General features: G+C 37.0%; 2 protein-coding genes across 8 annotated transcripts in view; one reads left to right on the top strand and one right to left on the bottom strand.

Moving 5' to 3' along the window:
- Positions 1-3,231: 3,231 nt before the first annotated feature.
- On the bottom strand, positions 3,232-14,130 carry LOC121950659 (proton myo-inositol cotransporter-like). 5 transcript variants are annotated; one of them, XR_015777012.1, is made up of 11 exons: positions 11,745-12,214; positions 10,159-10,318; positions 9,398-9,606; positions 9,135-9,243; positions 8,798-8,961; positions 8,369-8,483; positions 7,323-7,448; positions 6,827-6,945; positions 6,289-6,441; positions 4,062-5,345; positions 3,232-3,954 (listed from the first exon to the last, which is right to left on the bottom strand). XR_015777012.1 is itself a non-coding variant. In XM_042496736.2 (11 exons), exons 2-11 carry the CDS (start codon positions 12,187-12,189, stop codon positions 5,119-5,121), a joined length of 1,827 nt encoding a protein of 608 aa, XP_042352670.2. In that variant the 5' UTR covers positions 12,190-12,214; positions 13,987-14,130; the 3' UTR covers positions 4,072-5,118. The 5 variants fall into 5 exon arrangements, 4 of the variants coding, with proteins under 4 accessions (XP_042352670.2, XP_042352669.2, XP_087936327.1 ...); XM_042496736.2 differs by lacking the exon at positions 3,232-3,954 and adding an exon at positions 13,987-14,130 and having other exon boundaries at positions 4,072-5,345; XM_042496735.2 differs by lacking the exon at positions 3,232-3,954 and adding an exon at positions 13,987-14,089 and having other exon boundaries at positions 4,072-5,345; positions 11,745-12,217.
- Positions 14,131-15,164: 1,034 nt separating this feature from the next.
- The window catches only part of lrrk2 (leucine-rich repeat kinase 2), a 38,169-nt gene continuing 27,123 nt past the window's right edge, over positions 15,165-26,210 (top strand). The window contains exons 1-11 of one of the 3 annotated variants that reach the window (XM_088080200.1): positions 15,167-15,701; positions 15,838-15,997; positions 17,881-17,966; positions 18,758-18,867; positions 20,530-20,618; positions 21,750-21,887; positions 22,105-22,239; positions 23,579-23,710; positions 24,785-24,904; positions 25,755-25,915; positions 26,009-26,088. In XM_088080200.1, the coding sequence (XP_087936326.1) occupies positions 15,862-15,997; positions 17,881-17,966; positions 18,758-18,867; positions 20,530-20,618; positions 21,750-21,887; positions 22,105-22,239; positions 23,579-23,710; positions 24,785-24,904; positions 25,755-25,915; positions 26,009-26,088 (1,187 nt within the window). In that variant the 5' untranslated portion in view covers positions 15,167-15,701; positions 15,838-15,861. Of the gene's footprint in view, positions 15,998-17,880; positions 17,967-18,757; positions 18,868-20,529; positions 20,619-21,749; positions 21,888-22,104; positions 22,240-23,578; positions 23,711-24,784; positions 24,905-25,754; positions 25,916-26,008; positions 26,089-26,210 lie in introns of all 3 variants that reach the window. The other 2 variants (XM_088080199.1, XM_042496050.2) reach the window with 2 other exon arrangements.

The following is a 26,210-nucleotide window of genomic DNA, read 5'->3' as shown; positions in this document are numbered from 1 at the left end:
TTATATAAAATCATGTCTTATTATTATTATCATTATTATTATTATTATTATTGTTGTTGTTGTTATTATTCTTATTATTATTGTTATTATTACTATTGTTATTATTATTAATGTATTTATTTTTTATTTATTTTAGTGTTATTGTATATTTTGTCATTTCTTGTAGCTATTCTGGTATTGATTGCAATTCCTGTCGGATTGTTTTTCTTACTGTAACTGAACAAAAGTAGATTTCAAAAGAAATTTGACAACAAATTCTTACTAACTTTATGTTTATAATTAATATTGATTTTTTTGTACATGCTGTTTCATCAACAGTTTACACATAACTTAATGTTGGGGTTATTGTTTTAAACAGTCTTATAGTCTTTCAGGCTATTTATTTTGTAGCATGGCATTAAGTCACATAAACACATCCTGACATTTGTGTAATACTTTCATCATGATGAGCTTGTATCTTTGTAACACCAACATGGATCTAAACTGGTTTCATTTACGCGTACTGAAATGTGCATTTGTTTTTTAAGAAAAAATTAACTTAAAACAACATGCAACACAAATTTACATTCCTTATTTCACACATCTACACATTAAATACTAAAAATAAGAACTATGTGAAGGTTTTTTTGTATGACTGACTAGTAACCAGTGAGCATGCCTTTCTTTCTTCCTTCCACAACTAAATTAGAGGGAGACTATGCATTCCTTGTGGTATCTGTCTATTTTTTCTGCAAGTAATTATTGTAGTGTTTGTTGGTGTTTGTGTCTTGGCAACAAACAATAGAATATAATTACTTTGTTATGAAGTCCATATGAAACATTAGAAAGTGCTCTGGAATCCGTGAAATACACTCCTGCAGGTCAGTGCCATCTCTGAGGTAATGGTCTGTACACATGAAGCTAGTGCACAATTTCTTTATCTAAGGAAACTTTCAGTGCCACCAAGTGGATATGAACCATCATGACACTTTGCAAGACCACTGGAGAGATCTAAAGAGGAAGTGATGGGACAATTGAGAAGGAAGAATACCACTACATTTTTATAAAGTTTCTTTGGTGCTGCTGATACCTTTTTGATTACATAGCCTACATTGTTTCCAAGGGTGCTTATGGTGCATTAGATCAGATAGTTTTCTGTCAGAGGTTCAACTTAACCACAAAACATAAATGTGACACGATTTAGATACTGGACTTTTGGCAGCTTGCTGTCAACACAAGAACCCTATTGCTCTGATTACACAGACCTCATTATACCTGAAATTAGGTCTCATATTTAAGTCTAACCTTTACAACCAGGATAAAACTGCTGGACATGACTCAACAAAATAAAATGGGTGATTTTCTCTAAGGCTTGGACATCCATCCTAAAATACAGTTTATAAAATAAATACAGAAATAAAATAAATTATAGATTGTAACAATGAAAATTGTGAATTTAAAGTGTTATATTTCTTGTTTTTTTTCTCCTCAAAATTTGTGTGTAAATTTTTTAGACATAATTTATTTTATTTTATTTCTCTCCAGACATTTATGTGTTGCATTTCTTTCAGCTGTAATGGGACTCAGTGTTTCTGTGTACATATATGCTATGATATTTTCATATATACACTTCCACAACATATTAATGAGTGTGCATTTATTTCTGTTATGTACATACTGTATGTCTTGCATCTCAGTCAGATATTTAGTTTTTTCTTGCCATTGTGTATTGTTTGAGCTGTCCATGTTTGTGTATATGTGTTAAAAAGAAAAAATAAAACAAATTTAAGAAAAACCATAGCACATTTTTGTAAATTTGGTTTGTGTGTAAAAGCCTCTGGCACTCCACCCTGCCGCTTCCTGCTGGGCAATAACACCATGAACGCTGGAGTCCCATTACAAGCCTATCAAATTACTGGGACAGGGAGGGCATTGCAATCTACAGGCTCGCCATTGACTGGACACATGTCAGTGCATATGATACCGAAGCCAAACCAAAGACTGCATGTTGGCTGTTCTACAGAGACTGAAAGGCTGACTCATCTTTAGTAAAACTCAGTGAAAAGTTAAATCCAAACAAGTTTGACTTTATAAAACAGAAATTAACCCAAATAATATGACTTTTTACACAATTCTCTTCCATTCACAGCTAACCTGCACTTAGTAGATCAGGGTCTCCACGAGGGGAGAAATACCATTGCAGTCTGAGTTAGTTATCAGTTGGTTACTTGATAATGTGATAAATGTGTCGTGATTATGTTAGTTTACACCTCAAATTGTATGCAGTTAACTCTCCTTAGCTAGAGCTGAGATTACACAATGGTGGAACAACAAACATGGTTAGCTTGAACCTTGAAACAATATTTTAAAAGGCTGTTTCACTCCAATTATATTTAAAACGTATACAAAGCTGGTGGTATCTAGCTGTGTAGAGTTTTAGTTTTACTTTTCCAAGTTGCGATATATTGCTTCTGAGAATTCTGCTTCCACTAAAGCCTAATTTGTTATTCTTAAAACATTGAAAAATTACTTTTTTTTTCAACAGTTTTTCATTGGAACGTCTCTTGCACTTAGTCCTGATAAAAAGTATGCACATCAAAATTTGTGGATTATCTTGGCTAACGGAGACACTAATTGCATGTTGTATTTGGGTGGCAACATAGATATTAAAGATGGCTATCTCTACACCAGGACAAAAATATATACATATAGATTAATTGACTGAGTTATAATTTAAACAAATAGTAAAAAGTTCTAGATTAATTTTGAAGCACAAACACAATATATTTGCTCGTCCCAGCATCTAAAATGTGCATATTCAATGCTTTTCTTTGATATGCATGACAGCAAAGCAAGTGGACTGAATATTGCACTGTTTGTTGAAGAAAAAAAGCAATATGAATGCATCACCTTGGGCTCTAGAAAATGATTATGGGCATTTTCCACAATGCTCTGACATTTCATAGACAACATTAATGTAACATTAATCTTTTAATGTAGAATAATAACAAATAAATTGATAAGACAAAAAGTTTGTTTCTGTCGCAATATGTTTTGCTATTTGTGTGAACTGAACATTTAAACATAGTTAACAAAGGGGATCATTTTCTTTCATTACTGTTTGTTCCTACACTATGTACTTTTGAGTGCACTCGGCAATATACAGCACATCTACTGACTACTGAAATGTAAACACTGAATCAAATAGTGAAACCTTGCATGAATACTGACAGGCACAATGTCTCAGACTGCTTCAATGTGTGTGCATGTTTATTTCTCAAAGATCATATTGATTAACAGATCATCATCACAGAGACATGGAATGTAATTGCACACACAGCACAAGCATTTCATATATAAAATGTAAATAACACTTTAGTACCAAACTGAACACACCTCATTTGCCAACAGTTTAAATGGATTTATGGCCGATAAACTGTTGATTCTTAATGTCAGTACACTCATCTTTACTGTCCTCCTGAGGATTAATTAAGTCTGTTACAAAATACAAAATAGTGTGAGTATTTGAATTTTACAATACAAAGTGCAATATTTTTTCCCTTTTTAATTTCTCACACAGGCTTGTCATCACTGAGATTTACATGACTAGCAGCTGCATGACTGCACAGCTATTATATTGCTTATATAGTTTTCACAACACTTATGGCATTATGTGAAAGGACAACAGTCCTGTTAACACAAAAGATGTAGTTAAAAATATTGGACAATGTTGGTTTGTAGATAAATAGATATTTGTAGATCACTAAAAGCAAAGTGAAGATTGTTCTCAAATAAAACAATTAGAGGGAACACATCCATTTCACAGAAATGGAAATTTCTGGCTAAAAACAACACTGCATTTGAAAGTGTTTTTTAAGAAATGTTCCGTTTTTAGATTGTAAAATGTGAACTGTAATAAATCAAAGTGTGCTCTGAATAAAGTCGTTCAGGTCAACTTGGTCGTTGTTATTTGAGCTGCGAAAACAAGGACATTCAAATTGAACACTAAAAAAGACATATAGAGTACTACTGTAGCATAGCAGAAAAAAAGTTATTGGTGCACTTAGTACCTTGATACTTACAGTTATATAGGCTATGCCACTGTCCGACCCAACCATTCCATCGTGTGCTGGGCTGATTTCCAAACTTTGCTAGAAAATTGAAGATTTGAGTAACTTCTAGCAATCTGGCATAGTAAACTCTTTGTAAAAAAGGACACCTTATAATTTCATAAAGTGCAAGCTCTCCCACTGTGCAAACAATAGCAGCAACCCACAATCAACTGATTAGATTCACACCAGCACAGATTAAAAGATCGAACCCACGTTAGTGGTTTTAACAGGAATGAGATGCAAGAGTTCTACAGAATGAACAGATGAGCAAATGTCCAAATAAAACACAAATCAATGATAGTGTTTGTGTCTTTTCCACATTGAGGATCTGATATATTCATGAATTTAAAACGTTGCATCATTAAAGCCAAAATACAGACACATTCTTGCTGGTATATCAGTTTTGAAGTCTTGACAGTGCCTATAAAAGATGGACTGGAATCATGAAAATCACTGATGCTACAGAATGGCTATAAAAACGGTGAGTCAGTAAATAGGTCACTTGGTCTATGAACTCAATGAAAAAAGCATCAAAGACTTGTTTCTCAAATGCTATCAGGTGGGAAAACAAAAGAAATTCCCCAAAGTTCATCTTCAATATTCTTAACATTCAGTTTGTTGAACAAGGACTTTCCATAGTAGAACTATAACCTGCCTCAGTTTCAAATTTGGCACATCATTTTTAAATGTTTTTCTGGGATATCCATTATCCCAGCAGCACTGTTCCAATGAAACCTGCTGGCCATAATCCTGGAAAAGTCTTGCTCTAGTATTCCAGTTCATGACAACAGAGGGGAATGATGGGAAACAAGAACACACAAAATAAAAGGCAGACCGACTCCCAGGTGAGGCAAAGGCAGACAGAAAAAAACACAGAGATGATGAGCGAGGAAATGGGCCGTTACAGCCGACCACTGGAGAGCTCAAGCCTTTTTTTGCTCATGTTTGATTTAGGCCACCAGAGGGCGACAGGATTGCCTTTCCTCCCCACGTCACCAAACCAAAGGACAGAGAAAATCCTCCCGGTCTAGTCTAAATCAGAGGTATCATTGTCAGAGGAGGGGTAGTTGTGTCCTTTTACCCGGATGTACTGGATGTGGCTGTTGTCATTGGGGGAGGAAGCCCCACAGGAGCAGAGCGGACCTGTGAACAGGTTATCAATGTCCTCCAGCTGCAGGCCCTGAGTCTCGGGAAGGCAGCCATAGACAAAGAGGACAGCCAACACCACCAGGCCTGCGTACATGAAGTACGCCCCTGGAAGAGAGATTCACATTTTCAATGTCAGATTCTGAGCTATGGCTGCCATTTTTTTCTTGATTTATACCTCATAGATTTGTCCGTATAATTGTGAGTCAGAGAAAATATAATGGTGTTGAATGTAAATTAATGTTTTTCGTGTGTAGAAAGTTTGGATAGTGGCTAAATCTGGCATAAATAATCTTTTCTCATTTTGAGATTGATGTTTTTTGTGCATGGTCCTCCTTTTTTTTGCTATTTGTGTTTATGCATAATTAATCACAAAACCAATTTACTTTTACATTATGTGTTTGTAATGTATTTCATTGTCCTCCAAAGAATAACCATTTGGAGTATAATGTGATTTAAGATGAAATGGCTTCACATTTTCATTTGAAAATCTTTGCATCTCAGTTTATTTCAAGTCATGATGCAAACTCATGCTAGATGAAAATGACATTGAATTGGCAGAAATTTCCCAAGCTTATTTTGTGAACTCTACCAAACTTACCCAACAATTGCTCAACATTAGGGCTAGGCGATGTGGAGATGATCAAAAATCACAATATTTCTTTTTATCAAAAACCTTGATATTGATATTGTGATAATATTGTGGGGTTGATTATTGGTGTCTTCACAAAATATTTACACAGTGAGATTTTTTTTTGATTAATTGCACTAGTAATGTGGATATAATGACCAAGTGGGTAAAGGCAAATAACAGAACAGCTACAACAGTCCGGTAAGTTCAGATAATTACATCATTTAACTGTAATGCAGCCTTTAAAAGCAGGAAAGACAAAACTTAAATATTACAAACACATAATGATTTATAGTTGAGTTTGAAATGGAGACAATACCATGAGCATTTAACAACAGACAATACACTATTTTCTAATAAGGTCTAACCTGACATGTAAAAGCAGTCTGTGATGTGACAATGTATTTACCGCCATCTTACCATAATAGGTCAGATACTGAGCAACATGAAGGAAGGTCAGAGACACCAGGACGTTGAAGATCCAGTTGACCCCAGATGAACAAGCGTTGCCGGTACTGCGGGCCCACAGTGGGTAAATCTCTGAGTTCACTATCCAAGGCATGGTGCCCATACCTAACACAAAGAGACACTCGTTAATATTGACAAGGATAATACGCATTACATGTATCATTTCTTGATATCAGGTGTGTAGCAATACATTAGGTATTCATTATCCCTATCATACAGATAACAGTTGTCGTTATAATTTCACATTAAATTATAGCATTAGGATAGCCTCTTTATCTGATATTAGCTTCCTGTATCAGTCAGCCACAAGGGTATGTGTCACAGTAAGTGTGTGTTATTTCTGTGGCTTTCCGAGCTTTATACGTATTGTATATATTCGATTTCTTTTAAGCAACTATCATCTTTTTTTAATTATGGAAACTAGGTCAGAACAACCAGATAAAAACTTGAATTCACAGGAAGACTGGGCAATGAGAAAGACAGTTCAGACCTGGAGCAAAAAATGCAAGGTAGAGGATGAGGCCGACAAGGACGACCCAGGAGTAGGATGTTGGACAGTAGTTGTAGGCCCAGATTGGGCTGTCAGTTCCCTCTGTCTGGTTGTAACACCTGGATAGAAGAAAAATCCAAGAAACTGAAACCAACATTTCTCAACAATTTTGCTGATATATCTAACGTTATTCAACATTAATAATACAGCAGAATAAATGTGGTTTGCCTGCTTTTCTGTGAGCTGTATTTTATTTTGGTATTTTGAAAGAACAGTAGCACAAAGAAGAAGCTACTCAATTAGTCTGAAACAGATGCTAAAAAAAGAGTGCATTTGTCTTCTTATCTTTTAATAGCTGCTATTTTTGATACTATATTATGTGCAAAGCAGTTTAACTATATGCTGATCACAAGGGCTTTTACTGTGAGCAAACATGTGATAATAAACGTATCATTTACTCTTTTTCACACAAGCACAGAGAGAACCGGTGTCTGACCTTCCCCAGGCGGCGTGATCTGTGGACACTTGGTTGACAGGAACGCAGGAGGAGTCGGACACCGTGGTGCCATTTTCCTGATAACAAAATCCACATTTCGGATCCAACATGCAGAGTTCACAGGATCTAGAGGACAGAGCCGAATGTAAAATGTCTGGCTTACTAATACAATGCTGAGAAACAGAGGCATACATGCCGCTCTGTCAGCAGAGATAACTCAAACTTTTGGTAACAACAAAGATAGTGAAACTTTAACTGCTGCTGAAAACATTATTTCTGGATGCAGGAAGAACAGGACTTAAGTTTATTTTAAACACATTAAAGTATTTTGATCACATGGGTGGTTTCAAAAGCCCTTTTGATGTTCCAACATTTGTGTGGTAGAAACAGGACTTGTGTAGAGATGGCAATATACTTCTTGACTCTCCCACTAGGGATTTTGTGATTCAGAAAGTTTTCCAAGGAGTAGCTTTTTACTGATATTAATATTACAACTTCACAGTATGATGCCTGTTATACAACCATAGTATCACTCTGATCTTTAAGTCATTACAGGAGCTTCTTTTCCTCAAGACTGTAACTATAATGATGCTGCATTTTTTGTAATAATTTCTTACATTTCCTGGAATACTGTTTAACTCCTCCTAAAAAGGTGCCTAGACTTTATACATTCAGATCTTGGTCCTGTGTAGGCAAAGAGAGTGATCATGCTAGTGTGGTGAGAATTTTACTGTGAGGAAAATGTGAGTCATGTCCAACATTTAAATATAGCACAACTTTAGCCTTTATGATGCAAAATCCTGTAAAAGTGTTATGATGAAAAGTAGCTTGTAATTTTGAGTTATTTATTGACCGGGTACTTTTTCACTTTCATTTAAGTCATTTTTATGGGAGCAATTTTACCTTTATTTGAGACTAGATTTTCAGTACTCTACCCACCACTGTCTTGCTGAATGTGTAAAAAAAAAAAAAAAAAAGCAAACTTAGGTTTGAAATTTAACATGAATGGTTGGTCGTAATATTAAAATGACTCTCATGTCTCTTACCCATATAATCTGCAGCTCGAGTTTTGAGAGTGGACTGGTTGGAGGGTGATGGGTGGAGAATGCTGAGCAGACAGCAAGAACCCGACAGCCAGCAGAGTCAGACTAAAACCAGTACCTGAAGGAGAAAATAAACACACCAAATTCATTTTGAATGCATAAATCCTGCTTAGACCTCTGCATAAGTCTACAAAAAGACATTGTATCCTTCAGACCTCCCCGGTCCATGTATGTCTAAATATGATAAAATCTAAATGCCAAGGTAACATGACACAAAACTATTACCTAAACATACTGTCTGAACAAAATATTGAATAACTACAAGCAATATTTGTTCTATTTTAAAATTGTAGTATTCTGTGCTGATTTATCTCATGTGTTTTTGAATTAACTAATCAATTGGGTAAAAAAAAACCCATCCACATCACAAACCTAAAAGGCTGCCCAGGGTCAGCTTCCTGCGGCCCACTCTATCCACCAGCCAGAACCCGATCAAGGTGAACACAAAGTTGGTGGCAGACGTTGCAGCAGCCAACCAGATTGCCTGTTTATCATCCCGCACTCCCGCCATCTGCATTATGGTTGCACTGTAGTACCTGGATATGAGCAAAGAGATTTAGTGAGAATTAATTTACATTTCAACCCACAACCAAATCTCTGATCAATTCTTGCTTTTCAATAGGGCGGGAGAGTAAAAAGACGCTTTACAATGGTGGCACATCTTATTTGGGATATACTAAAGCTATCACAACATAAATAGATGACCCACATGACGGTGTTTATCCCAGCCAGCTGCTGAAACATCTGGAGGCCGCAACCAACGATGAGAGCCCTGCGAGTCGGACTGTGGCTGAGGATCCGTAAAATAACAACGGCTCCTTCAAAGCAAACAAAAATCTTGAATAAATATTGAAAGTAAACTCATGTATGTTTGCTCTCATTTTCATGTTTGGCTAGCAATGCGGCAGTGTCACAGCGAGACATTTCATTTTGTCACAGCTTTTTTTTTCTGTTTTAACAGTAATTTTTCACCTCCACCCGCCTCTTTCTCCTCTTCCTCGATGGTGGTCCTGATAGTGTCGTACTCCTCCTCAATGCTCCGTCCTCCTCTGATACGACTGAGAATTTGTCGGGCCTCTTGGCTCCGGCCCTTTTGGAGAAGCCAGCGGGGGCTCTCTGGCAGGAAGAAGAAACCGACGAACTGCAGCACTGCAGGGACAACGGACAAACCCAGCATGTACCTGCAGTGTGGAGAGAATGAGGAGGACCTAAATTATTAATTAATGCAGTAGAGACACTTGAGGTTATCCAGAGCTGATCTCTTCAACTGGATTTAAATCTCAGCCAATATTTTAAGCTCCAATTCTTGCATCCTGAAAAGAGATCCAGCATGCTAACCATTGCAATTTATTGGTTTACTTATGTTTGATCCATCTGGACTTTTGTCAAAAGTATTTAAATATTTTTGTCTCCTGACAAAGGTAAAGCCAGACTGCAACATTAGTCTAACCCAGGCATCAGCAAAAAGAGTTGTAACTAAGATGTCTCACAGCTGAAGGATAAACTTGTCTCTGATGGACAAATTATATATTTGTGAACTGATGCTAAATTACATCAAACAAATCTTTGGCATTCATGTAGAAGCAATAGCAATACATCTGGAAGAAGAAAATTGGCAATGCAGATGTATCAGCCACGCTCTTTACAAAGAAAGAGTAGGATAAACAAAGCTTAAATAAAAACCGTTTAAAGTTACTAGCAGTGAAGAGAGAAGTGGTAGAACCAGTGCGTACCTCCAGCCACTGTGCTTCAGGTAGCTGAAAGCGCCATCGATCACACTGGCAATAAACTGGCCACCAGTGAGAAAGAGGTTGTTGATAATCACCAGCTGACCTCTCTTTTGAGGAGGGGAAACTTCGGCAATGTATACAGGAACTGTCATGGATGCAATACCTAATGGAAAAAAAAGGACTTCATTCTGATGTACACAGAGAGAACTAACACATTTCATATATGCATTTTTGGTGATGGAAATTCTGGGGGAATAACTTCTGTTATGTAACAGAAGTTATTCCCCAGTCCTACAGTCCTACTGTATGCTACAGGCAATGATAATACTGGAAAAACAGGTCAGGTGGGTGCAGTCAGTGTGTGGCTGCTGGTCTGAATTCCTGTGCAAACTAAAAACGTGACAACTAAGAGTGCTTGTAGGCTGAACATCCTGTGAAAATAAGAGTTTCTGAATGGCATCAAAACATTTTTGATACCTTAGAATGGGGAATGTAAATATGTTTCAACCTTTTTTTCAACTGAACTAGACTTGGAAACCTGTGGCGTCGGTTGGATCAGTGGATACAGCAGGCACCCCACATATTAAGGCAGTGTCCTTGCTGCAGCGACCTCGGGTTCAATTCTGGCTTGCGGCCCTTTGCTGTATGTCATCCCCTCTTTCTCCCACTTTCACGCTAGCACTCTCCTGTCCTATCTGATAAAGACAAAAATGCAAAAATGCAAAAATGCAAAAAAAAAAAAAAAAAAAACAACTTAAAAAAAGAAAAAGAATTGGAAAACCACTCTGTGGACCAGTGTTATAAAAAAAAATTCAAAACAATCTCAGCTGCCATGCAGGACGGGAAAACAAACAATATGAGTTAATGCTCCTATATATATATATATATATATATATATATATATATATATATATATATATATATATATATATATATATATATATAATATAAAAATGTTACTTTTAACATTAACTAGCTGATCAGCACAAGTTTTTAGTACGTGTCCAGGAATGTTGTCAGGGCTGGCAGACTTGTTTATATGCCCTCTCAGTAGGAGTTTTCTAACATCAGCTGTGGTCACTGAGAGTGGCCAGTCCTCTGGAGGCGGAGTGGACTTAACAGCTGAGTCCTTATTGAGGAGGTCAAAGTGAGCCTAAAATGTGTTCCGTTCGTCTGACAGTGTGGCGTCATGGGGGTGCTCCTGCTTTTGTAGCCTGTGACATTTTAAATCACCTACCACATAAAAATATCTCCCTGAGGTTTTACAGAGTAAAAGTTCCTCTCATGTTGGCACTTTCTTTGCATGGTATTGCAGATAGCCTTTTGGTGTTGGTTGAGTGTGATATGCACACTTTTTCACAAAATAATATTATTGGTGATCCTAAAAGCATAACGCCAATACAGATAATCAGCAAAATACGAAATATCGGCCCCAATAATAGGCCAGGCGGATAATCTGTACTCCCCTGATTGTGACCGTGTGGAAATATATCAATGTGAAACTAGGTGTTGCTTATAAAGAACCTAATTACCTCACCCATTACCTGGATAAATTACACTTTTTTCATTATCCCCAAACACCAACTCACCTATGCCCACACCAACTGTGATTCTGCCCACAAGAAGAACCACCTTATCCGGGGCTACACTCAAGATAATGCCCCCAGCGGTGAAGATGAAACTGGCCAAAAGGATGCAGATCCTGCGCCCCAGCCACCCATTCAAGTAGCCTCCACTCAGGGCAGAGAGCGCTGCTGCCCCGACGGTACTGGAAACCAGTAGCTCCTGCCACAGAGCACTCAGGTTCATCTCCTTCTTCAGGAGCAGCATAGCTCCGGACACCACTCCGGTATCATACCCGAAGAGAAATCCTCCCAGCGCAGAGAAAAACGCCAACACATAGACGAACCCCGGTGTGGAGGGATCTTGTTGGTCCAAGCGATCCCCACCAGTGGCAGACGATGGAGGCCCGATGAGACTCTGTTCCCCATCATCCCCTGCTTTCTGTCTCCTGGTGCCCATAGAGCTGTTCATGTGCGTCAGGCTGTACTCATCAGGGCTGCTGGACATAGGTGAAACCACGGTCATTTAGCGCATAAAAACTCCATCAAAACATGCGTAGAGAAAAAAGTGGGCTTCAAACAAATGGCGATAATGATGCTGCTTTCCTTTCAATACCAGACGGCCAAATAATCTCCAGCTGACACTATCTTGCAGTCAGACTACAGAAAATGAACAAGAAAGAAACCGAGACGTCGAGATTTTGACAGCTAAATTTGCGAGCTTTAGCCAAAATAAACGTTTTGCGATCAACCCCTGTGATACTAAACATACGGTTATGTAAGTGCAGCAGATTTCACTGCCATGTCATGTCAGAATTTGCCCAAATCGCGCACTTTAATGGCTTAAAAAACGATTGTTTACCACTGTCCGTGCTGCTTCTCACGCTGTAAGTGGCCATGTTTAATAGTGCACACGTGTCTGTCACCTGACTGCTCGCAGCCAAAAAAAAAACACACACACACCCCCCCAAAAAACCCCGAATAACCTACTTTTAATGTTAAAAAGACGTAACTTTTCAACTTTTATACAACTCAAATAACATTTGTCATGAGAGGAAAATGTCGTTTTCTGTTATTTATTTTGGACACTATCTCTAGAACGCAGCACCAAACTCCATTCAAAACATGTATAACTTTAGTAAGTATTGGTTTATTGGCAAATGTATAGCTTTAAACAGAAGTTCAGACCATTTATTGGTCTTTCTGTTAATTCGGCATATATGTGGACGACCAATTTTTACAGTCTTTTAAAAAAAATGGTTATTTGTGATGTTAATTATTAAGGGACTGGCTGGTGGCTATAGTGCGACCTTTTAAAAATGTTTATCTTGACCCACTCTGAAGCTACAACTTTTTTTCCTTGAGCCTCCCTGAGGGACTAGTTCCCCTTGTCACTCAGCCCTCCCTCAACCATGAATGTTTTTGTTTTTTTTATATTTTTTATATTCACGCCAAATTTATGTATTGGAACCAATGCAACAAACAAACAGCATGAGAATAAAACGCATTACCAAAACAAACATCAATGATAATTTTAGTTTTTAGCCTACAGTTTCTGGCTATGATAAGTGGTAGTTTGGCAATCTTTAAGAAACAAATGCCTTTCAAACCCACCGGCAGGTTTTGGGGTCCAGATGATTTTTAAAATAAATACAACCATTTAAAGTTGTACGTCCCTCCCCTATGCCAAATTCAAAAAAAAAAAAAAAACCCAACAAACTCCAAAATAAACAGGTCCCTACCCACTATTTAAAAAAAAAACCCTTTGCCTCCCTTATTTTAAAACCAACTCTTCCCCACATAAATAATGAACAGTCCCTAACAATTATATAATTTACACCATATACACGATCAGTAATTGTCCTGGTTGCTATCATAGCAAAGTCTATTTCCAATTCTACACATGCTGTTGTCAGAAAAGCCAGCTCTAGTATTTGAGAATGTAATAGTATAGTATTGCTTTAGGCTATATGTAAACTCAAAATGAAGCAATAAACTACATTTCGACCATTAAAGGTAGAAAAACAAACACAGCCTAACAGCACACAAGCTCAAACTACTATTTAAATGTAGTCATCAAATATATGCCCATAAGAGGTGTAACGTTTCAGTATTGCAGCTGTTTCAGAATCGTTTGACACTGAATAGCTGAGAGGTTAGGCTATGTTGGTCAAATTAAATATTACTCATGGATGAAATATAAGCTTCCACCACACAAAAACACTTCCTTAAACAGATGTTATCTTTGCAAATAAACTCGAAACTATACCTGTGGGAGGTTTAATGTGGAGCACTGCTGCAGCTGGTGTCCTCTTTAACAAACGGGAAGTTAGTCTGATGGCTCTGGATCATGTGATGTTGTTGCAACAAAAGAAGAACACGCCCATTTACATTGTAATGCATAACTTACCTGCGACTCCAGAGATCCTCACATAGGCAGCTGTCTTTATCAGCCTTGTCTAACAGTAGAAAGTGGCACTGATTGAAGTGGCAGCCTTAGTACGATCGGGCACAATTAAATTTCCAAAGTACTCCGCAGAACACAGATATAAAAAAAATAAGCATATACCATTATAAACCTAGGCCTACAGATACAGCATGAGCAAACTATCACAACAGATATTTCACATCAGCTGCCTTTGAAGACTAAAAATGACTAATGAATTTGGATTTTATTTAGCAAGTTAAGGCAACAGAAGAAATATGTTTCCCCGCTTTTTTCATAAGGAGTTCGGGTGAGTTGTCTTTCTATACGCAGTTGTGGCTTATTTTATTTTTAATATGTTTGCATTTTTACCCAAAAAACAGAGGTTTGCAAATTCAATTTTTGACCAGTGCAACTTGCTTTCATTTAAAGAATAACATTAACCAAGTGAAATGTATATTAATAAAAAACGTGACATTATTTTTTAATACATTTTTTGTTAAAACATTGGTAATAATGAATAAAAGTAATATGTAATAAAAAAAAAAAATCAGTATCTTACTTTTGTTCATTAATGAGTGCCAAACTGACTAATCTGTACCATAGATGTATAATAACACTAATAATAATATATAAAATAAAGTTGGAGACGTGGTAAAAGTACTATTATCAATAAACAAACAAACAAACAAATAAATAAGTGAATAAGAAAACATAAAAATAAAACGACCCTTCACTGAGTACAAATACCGTAATAACGCTGCTATGCGCGCAGTACAAAACAAAGATGATGGTGACGATAGAAGCACCGTCAGCAAAAAGTTTAGATTTTGTTGAATTTTTGCACTTTTGTCTCAAGTGATGCATACCGAGTTCATTAATACCTTTCATTTGATTGTAAAACGTTTTAAAATTTGCTCTAAGAACTAAGCTGCTTTACCCATTTGCAAACAAACCTTAAAATTTGAATTATTTGAATGAAATACGTCGCAAATCACTGCCAAGTCTCACTATTTTATATATCGGTAAATCAGTAACTGACATCAGACACCGGGGTGGGAGGTAGCTCGTGGAGGGCATGGATGCCATTCGACCTGAAAGTGTAGCTGTTAATCATAGCTAATCTTATTTATGTCGAGAAACGATCAATATCTACGTACAAACTTTACCGGGAGTGAAAGGCGGTTTGTCTGTGTCATAGATAAATGATTCTCCGTGACCACCCCCCCCCCCGGGCTGCGTTGTGTTTGCGTCCAGTTTCCTCTTTGACAAACGGGAAGTTTTTTTTCTGACATGAGTCATATGATGTGACTGTAAGGAAGAGGGACCGCGGCTGCTGCTAGAGAGAGGACACGTTTTTTTTCTCCACAGAAACAACAGATAGTGTCAAACTCCACAAAGAGGAACATGTTTCTATGCCAGGGGAAAGTTAGCCGCGGACGGTGATGTCAACGTCTGAACCGAAACTCCGTCACACTGACAGCTTCTCCAGCCCTGACAACCACTTAGCCGCAGTGCTAGCTAGCTAACGTAGTACGATGAAACACAGCTAATATTTGGTAATGTACCGTACTGGTTTTAATGGCACTTTATTAGTTTCTTCCAATGCTACTGTCATGCTGCAGCAGCGTGGCCGCTCAAATCTCAGTGCTGGAGGTATGTACTGTTTAACATAAATGCATGTCAACTCGTCAGCTGGAAAACAGCATTTGGAAGACCATGGTTAACCAAGAGGAGTTGGAAGAAAGGTTGAAGAAACTTCTGGTGAGGCTTAAGATCCCGCAAGAAGACAGACAACTGTGCACACTGATCCAAATCATCCAGGATCTGCTTTTCCTGGCGCACACCGACAATGGTAGGAAACACATTTTTTTCCAGCATGTGCATCACGCTGCTGTTCATAATCAGGCAATGTTTCCTTTTACCATGTTTGATTTATGAGCACTGAGAGGACTAGTGCTCACATCCTGAAGTGTAAAAATACTCCATTAAAAGTCATGTATTCACAAGTGTGTGTGATCAGACTGTGAAAAATAACTGAACCTCTGAGAGATGATGCAGCACCTTCTGATATGTAGAGCAATTTAATATATGGTGAATAGGTATTTAATATGGATGAGGTGCCCTGTTGTTGTTGTTTTGGTGTTGTTCTCTATCTATCTATCTATCTATCTATCTATCTATCTATCTATCTATCTATCTATCTATCTATCTATCTATCTATCTATCTATCTATCTATCTATTCCCAGCAAAATTTAGCTACTTAAGACCAAAAAGTACTCATCATGCAGTATTTGGCTCCATGTTAATGTTATATAGTTATATATTCTATTATTATTATATGATTTCTATTTCTGATGCATTAACATGTTAACATCACTTTAATATTGCAGTTTGTGATCGTATTTTATTATCTTTCTGTGCTGTTAGTGGTGGAATAATATATTTAACTTCATTCAAGGTTTCACTGAAGTAAAAGTACCAGAGTATTGACTATCAACAACAAAAATCTACTTGTAATTAAAAATACTTGCTGGGTAGAATGAAGAATAGTCCCTTTCAGTAAGTTATGTCATTGGGATATTATTAATAAGGGTGGGGGAAAAATCAATACGGCATATTGCGATATTTTTTGTGTGGCAATATTGTATCAATTCAAGGATGCCAAGTTTAATTTTTTATTATTATATACATTTATTACAAATTCAAATTAAACTTTTGGTAGCCCACTAGAATAATAAAATCAACTGGCTTTTCCAGTACACTGGACTAGTTGGCTGTAATAAAAATGACAGAATATATTTTATTATATTTAAGATTCCACAAAAGTATTAGCTATTAACAGTAAAAATGTTAAGTATAAAATTAAAGGTACTTGTTGGTCAGAAGGGTGCCTTTCAGAGAGTAATATACTTGTAATATTAATAATTTAAGCTGTAAGCAAAAATTTCATGTGACAGCAGGCGGACGTGGGACACATTTTAACTACTTAACATAATTTAGGATGGATTATTTTCTACCACAGTCATATTTTACAAATTGATCATATGTAGTTGTTTGTAAAATCTTTATCTGTAAATGCAAAGGAGAAGAGATTATGTTCTTGTTAATTGTTGTGCAATAAAAGCAGAAAGCAGAAGAAAATGGAAACGCTCAAAGTAGAACTACCTTAAACATGTACTTGAGTACTGTTTACTGAATGTACTTTGTTAATGTACTTTCCACCACTACTTTAGAGAGACCTTGTTTCTTTTGAAAAAGAGATTTACATGTTTAGTTTGGGATCCTTATGCACAGATTAGGAGTTCACCAATTTTTAAGGGACTTGTATTGTTGTTATTTTCTGCATTTTTATTTTTACTAAGGTACTAAGGTACTTTTACTTTTGCTGTGCTACATTCAACACATAATAGTGGTTGCTATTTTGTTGATAAAGATATGACATACAGGGACACAGGACATTGCTGTAGTTTGGTATGAAGTGAAAACCTTAATTTGTCATAATACATAATTTACTTTTTCTTTTCAGGTACACTTTCTTGATAATAATAATGTACTTTGGGTATTTGAAATCTTTAACTTAAGAATTGCATGTAGGACTTAAACAATTAGTTGAATAATAATGCGACTCTTTCCTGAGCCTTGCTAAGCACATTTAAAAATAGAAGCGATTTTGAAAGACCGCGTCCCTTCAAACAAAGCTAATTTGCCATATTGTGCTTTCTCGTCTGTTGCAGCAGCTGGACTGTTTGTAGACAAAGATGTCCATGCCCCCCTCATGGTGGTGCTGTCATCTTACATCAGCAGCAAAGGAGTCCAGCAGGTACTGCAAGACACCTCACAATCCTCATCACCAGCGGTGTGTCATTCGACCATCTTCAACTTTGCTTGGAAACAGAAAGAAAAAACGAAATGTCATGGTTTTAAACGCATCTTGTCTCAATGACAAATGTCCTGGCATCTGTGTTTAGAAAGAAACAGAAATGCGTGCCACCTTAAATTGGACGGACAGATGTTAATTTGTGTAAAACAGCATCATCTGTTAAGCTTAAAATTCACTCACAACTGACATGCCTATGCCTGTTTATGCATGTTTATAACGTTGCGTGACTGCAGCATATCAGCATATTGCAGCAAACTGAAAGTCAGATTGTGAGTCAGTCAGTCATAACAGATTCATATGAAGGTTAAAAAAACAAAATCAGATTTGAAGTATTTAAAAATGTGTGCTTATGAGTTGAAGGCAACTGTATGATGCTGTAAATTACATAAAGCCTATAGATGTGGACTTTCATCTCAAGCATATTTTGTTGAGCAGTTGGATTCACATATTTCACAGTCACATGATCCAGCTGTTGTTCATATGAAGCTGGAGACGGGGACACTGGCTAAATGCTTTTGGCTCCTCTGCAGTGGAGTCAGACACATTTAAACAGCTGCAAAACTGCTCGAGTAACCCACATGTAAAATAGACATTGACTCCTCAAATTGCCAAAGCAAATTTAATTTTTATTTCAGATAAAAATTCAGAGTTTCTTTAGTTTTACTTTGATAGTTTCACATGCTTATTCACTTGTAGCCTAAGTGGGTGATGGTGTGCTCATTTTGCTACAGGTTGGTTGGTCATTGCTGTGTCGGCTGATCGAAATATGCCCCAATACGCTGGACCAGCTGACCAGACCTCTGCAGGCAGCCAAGGACTGGGAGGTACTGGGAGTACACCAGTAAGTAAAGATGTGCTTCCTGGGTGCATTATCTGGAACCGTAATGAATTAGTTTTGCAAGAATGAATAAACACCCCAGTAGCTCATGTCACATGGTGGAACACGACATAATCATACCAGCATAGACGATCATATCACATAGCAGTTATTTTCAAAAGAAGCCATGACATTTGAATTTGTGCTTTGATTTATGCACAAATACCTGCAAAACTAATGTCATCCACATCAGCCTCAGTGTAGTTTGTGTTTAGTGCTAGTTAGCAAATGCTGACATGTTAAATAATGATGGTGAACATGTCAACATTATTGCAGCTAAATGACAGCATGTTAGAGTATTGATGGTAGCATCTAGCTGCAGTACCTCTGCATAGGGGTTGTAGTGTTATACATGCCTCAAGGTAATCCGTGGTATGAAAATTGATGGTTATCATACTGTGTTTATTTGCTAAGCTACGGTGTTGAAAAAAATGCGACGTGACCAGGAATCTCACCTTTTTTTCCCTGTTATTTTTAGAAGGGAGAGGTTTTTTTTACGCATACATTAATAAAAAAAAATGATTTCAAGTTTTAATCATAGTAATATAATGTTTAACTAAAAAAAACATTTAAGGTCATTGTAATAATAATAATAATAATAATGATAATAATAATTATTATTATTATTATTATGTTATAGAGTGACACAGCGATATTTTCTGAGATGGTTATTGTATCGTGAAAGGCTGATACCATTGCAACCCTACACTGTATAACCTCGCAGAGCTATTATCATGGCCATAAACATAAGTCTAAGTCTTGTTACTTCCAGGTTTCAATGACAATCACATCCTGACATGCAACTTGCCCCAAAATAAGTGAAAACACTGAAAGAAGTGAAAATAGTTCAAATTTTGAGAGTTGCCTAACATTTCACATTACATGTTGCACAATTTTGGAACCCATCAGATGAAAAGAATAATGTGTTAGTTTACAGAGATTTCATGTGACATTAATGAAAAGCACGATACAGATTTTTGTTGGCTTGCTTCTTTGTGATGTTGAGTTCTTGATTTGAGGATTTATTTGGATACGTGTGAGAGCAAATATATACACAGCTGAGTCTGTTAATCAATACCAACACTGTGATTGTCTTGATGTAAATGCATCGTTCCACATCTGAGCCTGGAGGTGTTGGGCAAAGTGTGAATTAATTTAGACCACTTAATTCTACCTATATCCACTTTACTGAAGTCAATAGATTTTTTAAAATATTAGCATCATCTTCAGTTTCTAGATCCTGTTAATTGCAGGAAACTGCCTGCGGTTCTATTACAGTATCACGCAATGTCAGTTTTACCCGCCCGCTTTTTTCCCAAGTGATCTTTTCAGTTCTTTTATATTGCTGTGTAATATTTTCTTTAAATCACTTTGTGTTTCACCAAGCTGTTTGATTTTCTTTAGTTCTGAGTGCATACGTGTGCTAAGACAATAAGAGGTTATTGGAAACATGTTTTGACCTAATGTGTAAATCAGAATCTAATTTAAAATAGGCAATATATTAACCAGCTCTCTTTAGGTTTGCAAAAGTGAGGCCTTTGCAGGTAAAATGATTTAGCTGAGTTAATTCTTTGTCTTGGCAGCTCTGGTTAATTTTGCCTGTCTTGATGTGCTTTTTTTTTTCAGGCAGATCCTGAAGGTCCTATCTCAGTACAGCACAGACTGCAGAGTGACCATGGTTGGACTTAGAGCTCTGGCTCTCCTGCTCAGATCAGGTGCATTTGGCAGTTTTTCTTTTTAATTGTGACTCTACATGCGATTGCAGTAGCTTTACCTGGACAGCCACTGTGTGGCTTAGTTATGATGCACTGTTGTCGTCAGATCAACATAAAAGAAAACTTGACAGTAAATGAATCCAAAAGCCAAATATTTAAACCTCTGAACCGAATTGGTGGGATTTCTTAAAAAAGTAGATTTAGAAAATTATTTTTAAAAAGCTAGCGAAAAAAAGTTACAGAATTATTATAAAATTTAAAGCACTTTTTTTCAGATAATTTCCTTGTTTGTTTTTTTAAATGTTTTTTTTATTTATTTTTACATATTTTTATTCATTTGTTTATTTAAATTTTCAGGTTATTTACTTGTACCTTTTACACATTTTTTTTGCTTATTTTTGGGCCATTTCTTGTTACGTTGCTAATTGCCTTCTTCCCATGTGTTGAAAGAAATCAATCCACTTTGCTGAGGTTTCACATGGTTAAGGAAAAGGATTAAAAATGTAAAAAACAAAAACTCAGACAGCTAGTTGTTTCAGCCAACAACTAATTATCTGCCTATAAATCTGCGTATGTTGCATTTTTTTCCATATCTGGTATGAAGGGCTACTACAATAAGACTCATTGTTCTTTTTGTACTTCGTTTTTAGAGCAACACTGTCATCTCTATCTTTAGATGATTTCTTTGGTTATGCTTCTAATGGACAATGAGAGACGTTTCATTCTTTTTTGTGTGATTTGAAGTTTCTGAGAAAGCAGAGGTTAAATTAAGACGTGTGATGTTGTGTGCAAACCAGCCTTTAGTCCTTTGTGACAGTAAAATGTCAGTGGCTGCACTACCAAGGATAATAAACAAGCAAGAAGTCCTGCCTCTAACTCTGACAAACAGTTATTTAGAGGATATTCAGATATTTACAAAAATAAAACTCCTATCGGAATTGTTGAGATATTCACTACTTATAACACGACGAATTGTGAAACCTTTGTTTTGTTTCAAGAGTTAATTGATTCTTGCCCTGTAAGTTCTCAGTTCTCTAGGACTAAGTTTTGCTTCAGCTTTTTCCCAAATTTATGTTCCCATTAAGGTGGCAGACAGTTTTTTTAATGCTTGTTAATTTTATGTTTTTCTAGACATGATTCCTCTGCTGGTGCTTGAGGAGGAGGAGGAGGATGTGTTCGGCTTGGTGGTGCAGGCGATGAAGACGTTTCCTACCAGTGAAGAGCTTCAACTTCAAGGCTGTGGAGCTCTGCAGTTACTCCTGGAGAGCGGTGAGCTGACACACACTCTCTAACCTCCAGTATACTTGAATATGTATTTTCTTTGTCTTAATATTCTATGGCAGGTATCTACCATGTACTAACGAAGTGTATTTTACATGTTGACATATTGACACTTGTCTAATTTTTGTCCTGATAAATATATCGTAGCACTGTGGCTTAACGGTCTCCTGTGAGCTGATTATCTTTGTTGTGTCTGTGTTTCCAGTAAGTGATGACCACCTGGTGGAGTTTGTGGAAAACCAGGATCATGTTGTGGTTCTGGCGGCTCTGCAGAGGTTCCCTGACAGCCCCGAGCTGCTGCTGCAGGCCATGAAGGTTCTGCTCCCACTGGCTCGTCCTGGTAAGACCTAATTTTATCCCCTTAATATCTACAAGGTCCAGCAGGGCGAAAGAGGAGTACTTATTTTACTACTGAATCTTACCATACATTGATGTCAGATTGATTGATTGGATTCAGTGTAGCTCTCATTAGGTGGAGAACTTTAGGAACGTGTGCTTTCACTCTATAATCTTAATGGTTGATGCGTTACACAACATATTAACAACAGCTGTTTTAGGACAGGAGAGCAGTGTTTGTTAAAATAGTCAAATCTTCATGGAATTTTCCCCATGGTGAGAAACACTACTAAGAAAGACAAATAAGAGTTTGTCCCATACTTCTAGATCTTTTTTTGAAATTAAAGAAGGCCAGGACAGATTTTGGGCATTTACTGCAGATTTTGTACTTCTTTTTCAGCAAAGTTTCTTCGGTTCTGATAACAATTACCGCTGGATTTTAAGGTTAATCCCAAATATAAGTAGCAAGCATGTTTGATAAGGATCACCTCTATTTGGTCATTAAAGACAACATGATCTATTGTTAATGGGGACGTTTTAGTCCTAAAATTAACACTTTTCTCTGGAGGACAGATTATGTAAATGTAACACTGTTTATGATTTACCTCATTATTTATTTCTGCACTGCAATATTGTTTTTCCATTAACAGTTTTTAAAATTGTTTAGCTTTCACATTGCAAAAGAGCAGTGCTTCTTGTTTTGAGCAGACAGTTTATTCGCTTTTCAATATTTTTGCGATTACAATGGATTATTTATTCTATGATCAAAAATGATCATAAAAACTGTTCTTGGAATATGGTTTAGGGTCTACAGTAGGTTTTTTGTCTGTATTAAGCTTGCCATGTGACAGACATGATATCATGAATTTCCTAGTGACATAACACTTTTATTTCAGACATTGTTCTACAATGAAATTCTAATTAGCTGGATAATTTCTGCATGAAAAGTGGGGCTGAACATGAAGAAAAAGTGGAAAAGTGGTTTTGGTCATGAACATTTTTTACACTACAGTCTGTGTTTTTCGCAGATGTACGATTTACCACGGTCATGGGGGATTCCAGGCTGTTTGGAGATACCAATACTCCTCTATGTTATTTGTTAAGGACTAGTTTTCTCCCCCCAGGTTGTTTTTTTCCCTTTCCATCCTTATTTGCTGTTTTTTCATTGTGAATTTGTCATAGCATCTATTCTTTGTTGGTTTAGGAATCCAGGAAAAGTGCAGTTGTGACTGCCAATAAGTGCCTAACACACTATTATTATTCGTGCTTTTCTTTTTAGAACTACAGACTATTCTTGTTTTACATATTGTGACATGTACGTACATTTTTATTTACATTTCCAGGCAGTAATGTGGAGATGTTGATGTCAGGAGGCGCTCGGTGCTACAGCATAATCATTGCTGCCATGGACGCCTTCCCTGAGGTAGAGGAGCTGCAGGAGACTGCCTGCTGCTTGTTCCGGAGGTTTACATCAGGTCAGACTGAGGCATTGAATGTTCAAAATTTGGAACATAGAGACAGATTTAAGTAATGTATATTAATAATTAAGTCTCATTTTTATATCTCCAGTCCCTCCTCCAATGATAATTTTAGTTGGTTTCATTTGTGGATAAATTGAGTATTCTCTGAAAAGTTTTGTCAATACATGTGTGTGTTTTTATAAGAAACTTTCCTCTTGCTTCTTTTAATCTCCTTCTATATTTTCATTTAACAAATACTTCAAGATGTACTAAAATCTTGTGTAAGCAACAGTTTGTGTAGGATTGTGTGGTCTGGCGGCCTCTGTTCTTTTTTTTTGTTATATATGCAGGGTTCCCACAGATTCTTAAAGTTGTAAAAGGCATTTAATTCAATAATCTACAATTAAGGCCTAAACTGGTATTAAAATGTCTTAATTCAGTTTTTTAAGTCTCACAAATTCTAAGACATGGGAAGAAAGATTTTCAGAATCTTTTTTTTCTGTTGTTGCACTGTAAAATTTCAGAAAAATTAGCAACATCTTTTACTTTTTTCAGTTATTATCATTTTTAAATACATGAAATTAACACATTCCACTTGCATTAAGGTCACTAGAAATGTCATGTTTTGTGTTGCAATAAATAATTAGGGAAACATTGTCCCTAACTCTAAATAACTGATGTTCATTCACATTTTCTTTGTCATCAGTTTTGGTTATTGCAAAATTTGGTCTTAAATTTCATTCCACATGGCATTAAAGTCTTAAATCTAACATGCCTTAAGCTGTAGGAACTCTGATATGTAACAGCTTCTTACAGAGTCACATGTTTTGGTTTCATATTTCTTCAGTTCACTTCACATGAACCAATGAAAAAGTGTACTCTGTAAATGAATAACTCTGGATCATCTCCTCGCTTGTTGACAGTCAGTAATGATAACACTGTTTGCTCAATCACTGAATGCTCACCAACAATAAAGCAGTGTTTGGATTGCATTCCTCCTGATAACCTAATGTTTTTGCAATCTGACATATTAAGTCAATAGAAGCATCGGTTTAATCCAGGGTGTGCTTGTTTTATGTCATTTTGTAGAGAGTTACTACAACATCCTCGTACTGAACGGCGTCCAGAGGGTCGCAGTGAGAGCCTGTCAGACTTTTCCCGACAATGCCAAACTGCAATCCGCCGCCCTCTCCTGCCTGGCTGACCTCAGTGAGGATGCACACATGCTATATTTAACTCATGTATTCATATCCACACAGATGGATTAGGGATGGAGACTACAGAACAATGCCTTTGTGTCAGCATCAACCCAAAGCAGCGTGAAACACCAGAATACAAATTTGATTCGTTCACAACAACACTTTCTCTATATGTTGTGACTGAGCTGGTCGATTCACTATGAATCACAAGCTTGTTTTTTCCAGGGTGCTAAATATGGACACGAAGAGCTGACAGTTTACAGGCTGTGCAATAGACATGTATTTGTAGATCTTGTTAGAAAGTGTTTCGTTCATTTGAAACAAGGCTTTGGATTGGCTCTACAGAGCTAGTGAGATAGTTTAATTGTTTATTTCCTAGAGTTTCAGTCAGTGCTATCAGATCTGTAGTAAACACTGTTAGCACTGATAGCCACAGTAGCTGGGAAGGTTACCGACTCATTATAAACAGGTTAACAGTCCATAGTCTCTAAACCAAATCATTTGACTTGTATCCTGAAGTCTTAACCCAATTAAACTAAACAAACTGCTTGTCTTTGTCTTTGTTTGCAACCAACAAAAGTAGAAAAAGAAGTAGTAAGCTTTGTTGGCCATGATATGATCTGCTAATTAGCAACACAAGCTGACAGACACACTCAGTTACATGCGTCACTACATTAACAATGAGCTCTCAGTAGAAAAAAGAACAGTTAATGTCTGTGTCCAGCAGTGTTGAAAAGGACAAGTTGTATGTTTTTAAAAACGCTGTCAAATGTTGTCAGTCACTGTTAATACGAACAGAAGATGGTTTGATTAGATCCTGTACAGTGCAGTTATTGTACTGTGCTGTCTTTTTCCTTTAGCCGCAACCATTGTGCAGAACAAAGCAGTGGCCGAGCAGGGTCTGGAGGAAGGAGAGGAGGAGGAGAACAGGGGGAGGGAGCAGGTGGAGGACATGGGCCTGGGCTGGATGGAGGCCTGCTGTACGGCACTAGAGCTGCATGCTGAGGAGCCAGCCGTTCAGGTCAGTACCAAGTTCTTCTGGACCTCGATCACAGCCACTATATAACAGAGGATCATTTTAAAAATCAAAAGTACATAACTTTTGTTACCTCAGGAAGCTGCAAGTTGGGCCATTCATAATCTGTTACTGCACGGGGCTGGAGTGAACCATTCAGAAGAGGAGCAGGATGAGAGGTACACGCTGCCTTCAGTAGATGTTTGATGATGAACAGTTATCTGTGACCTCCATTCATCAAGAAAATGCAGGACATCAGTTATTAATGGTCAGCATAATTTAGAGTTGTGCAAGTCACGAG

This window comes from Plectropomus leopardus, chromosome 7 (genome assembly GCF_026936395.1).
Source record: "Plectropomus leopardus strain MGB_pleo_1.0 chromosome 7, ASM2693639v1, whole genome shotgun sequence".
Lineage (NCBI taxonomy): Eukaryota > Metazoa > Chordata > Actinopteri > Perciformes > Serranidae > Plectropomus > Plectropomus leopardus.
This window is presented reverse-complemented; position numbering and strand designations above follow the sequence as displayed.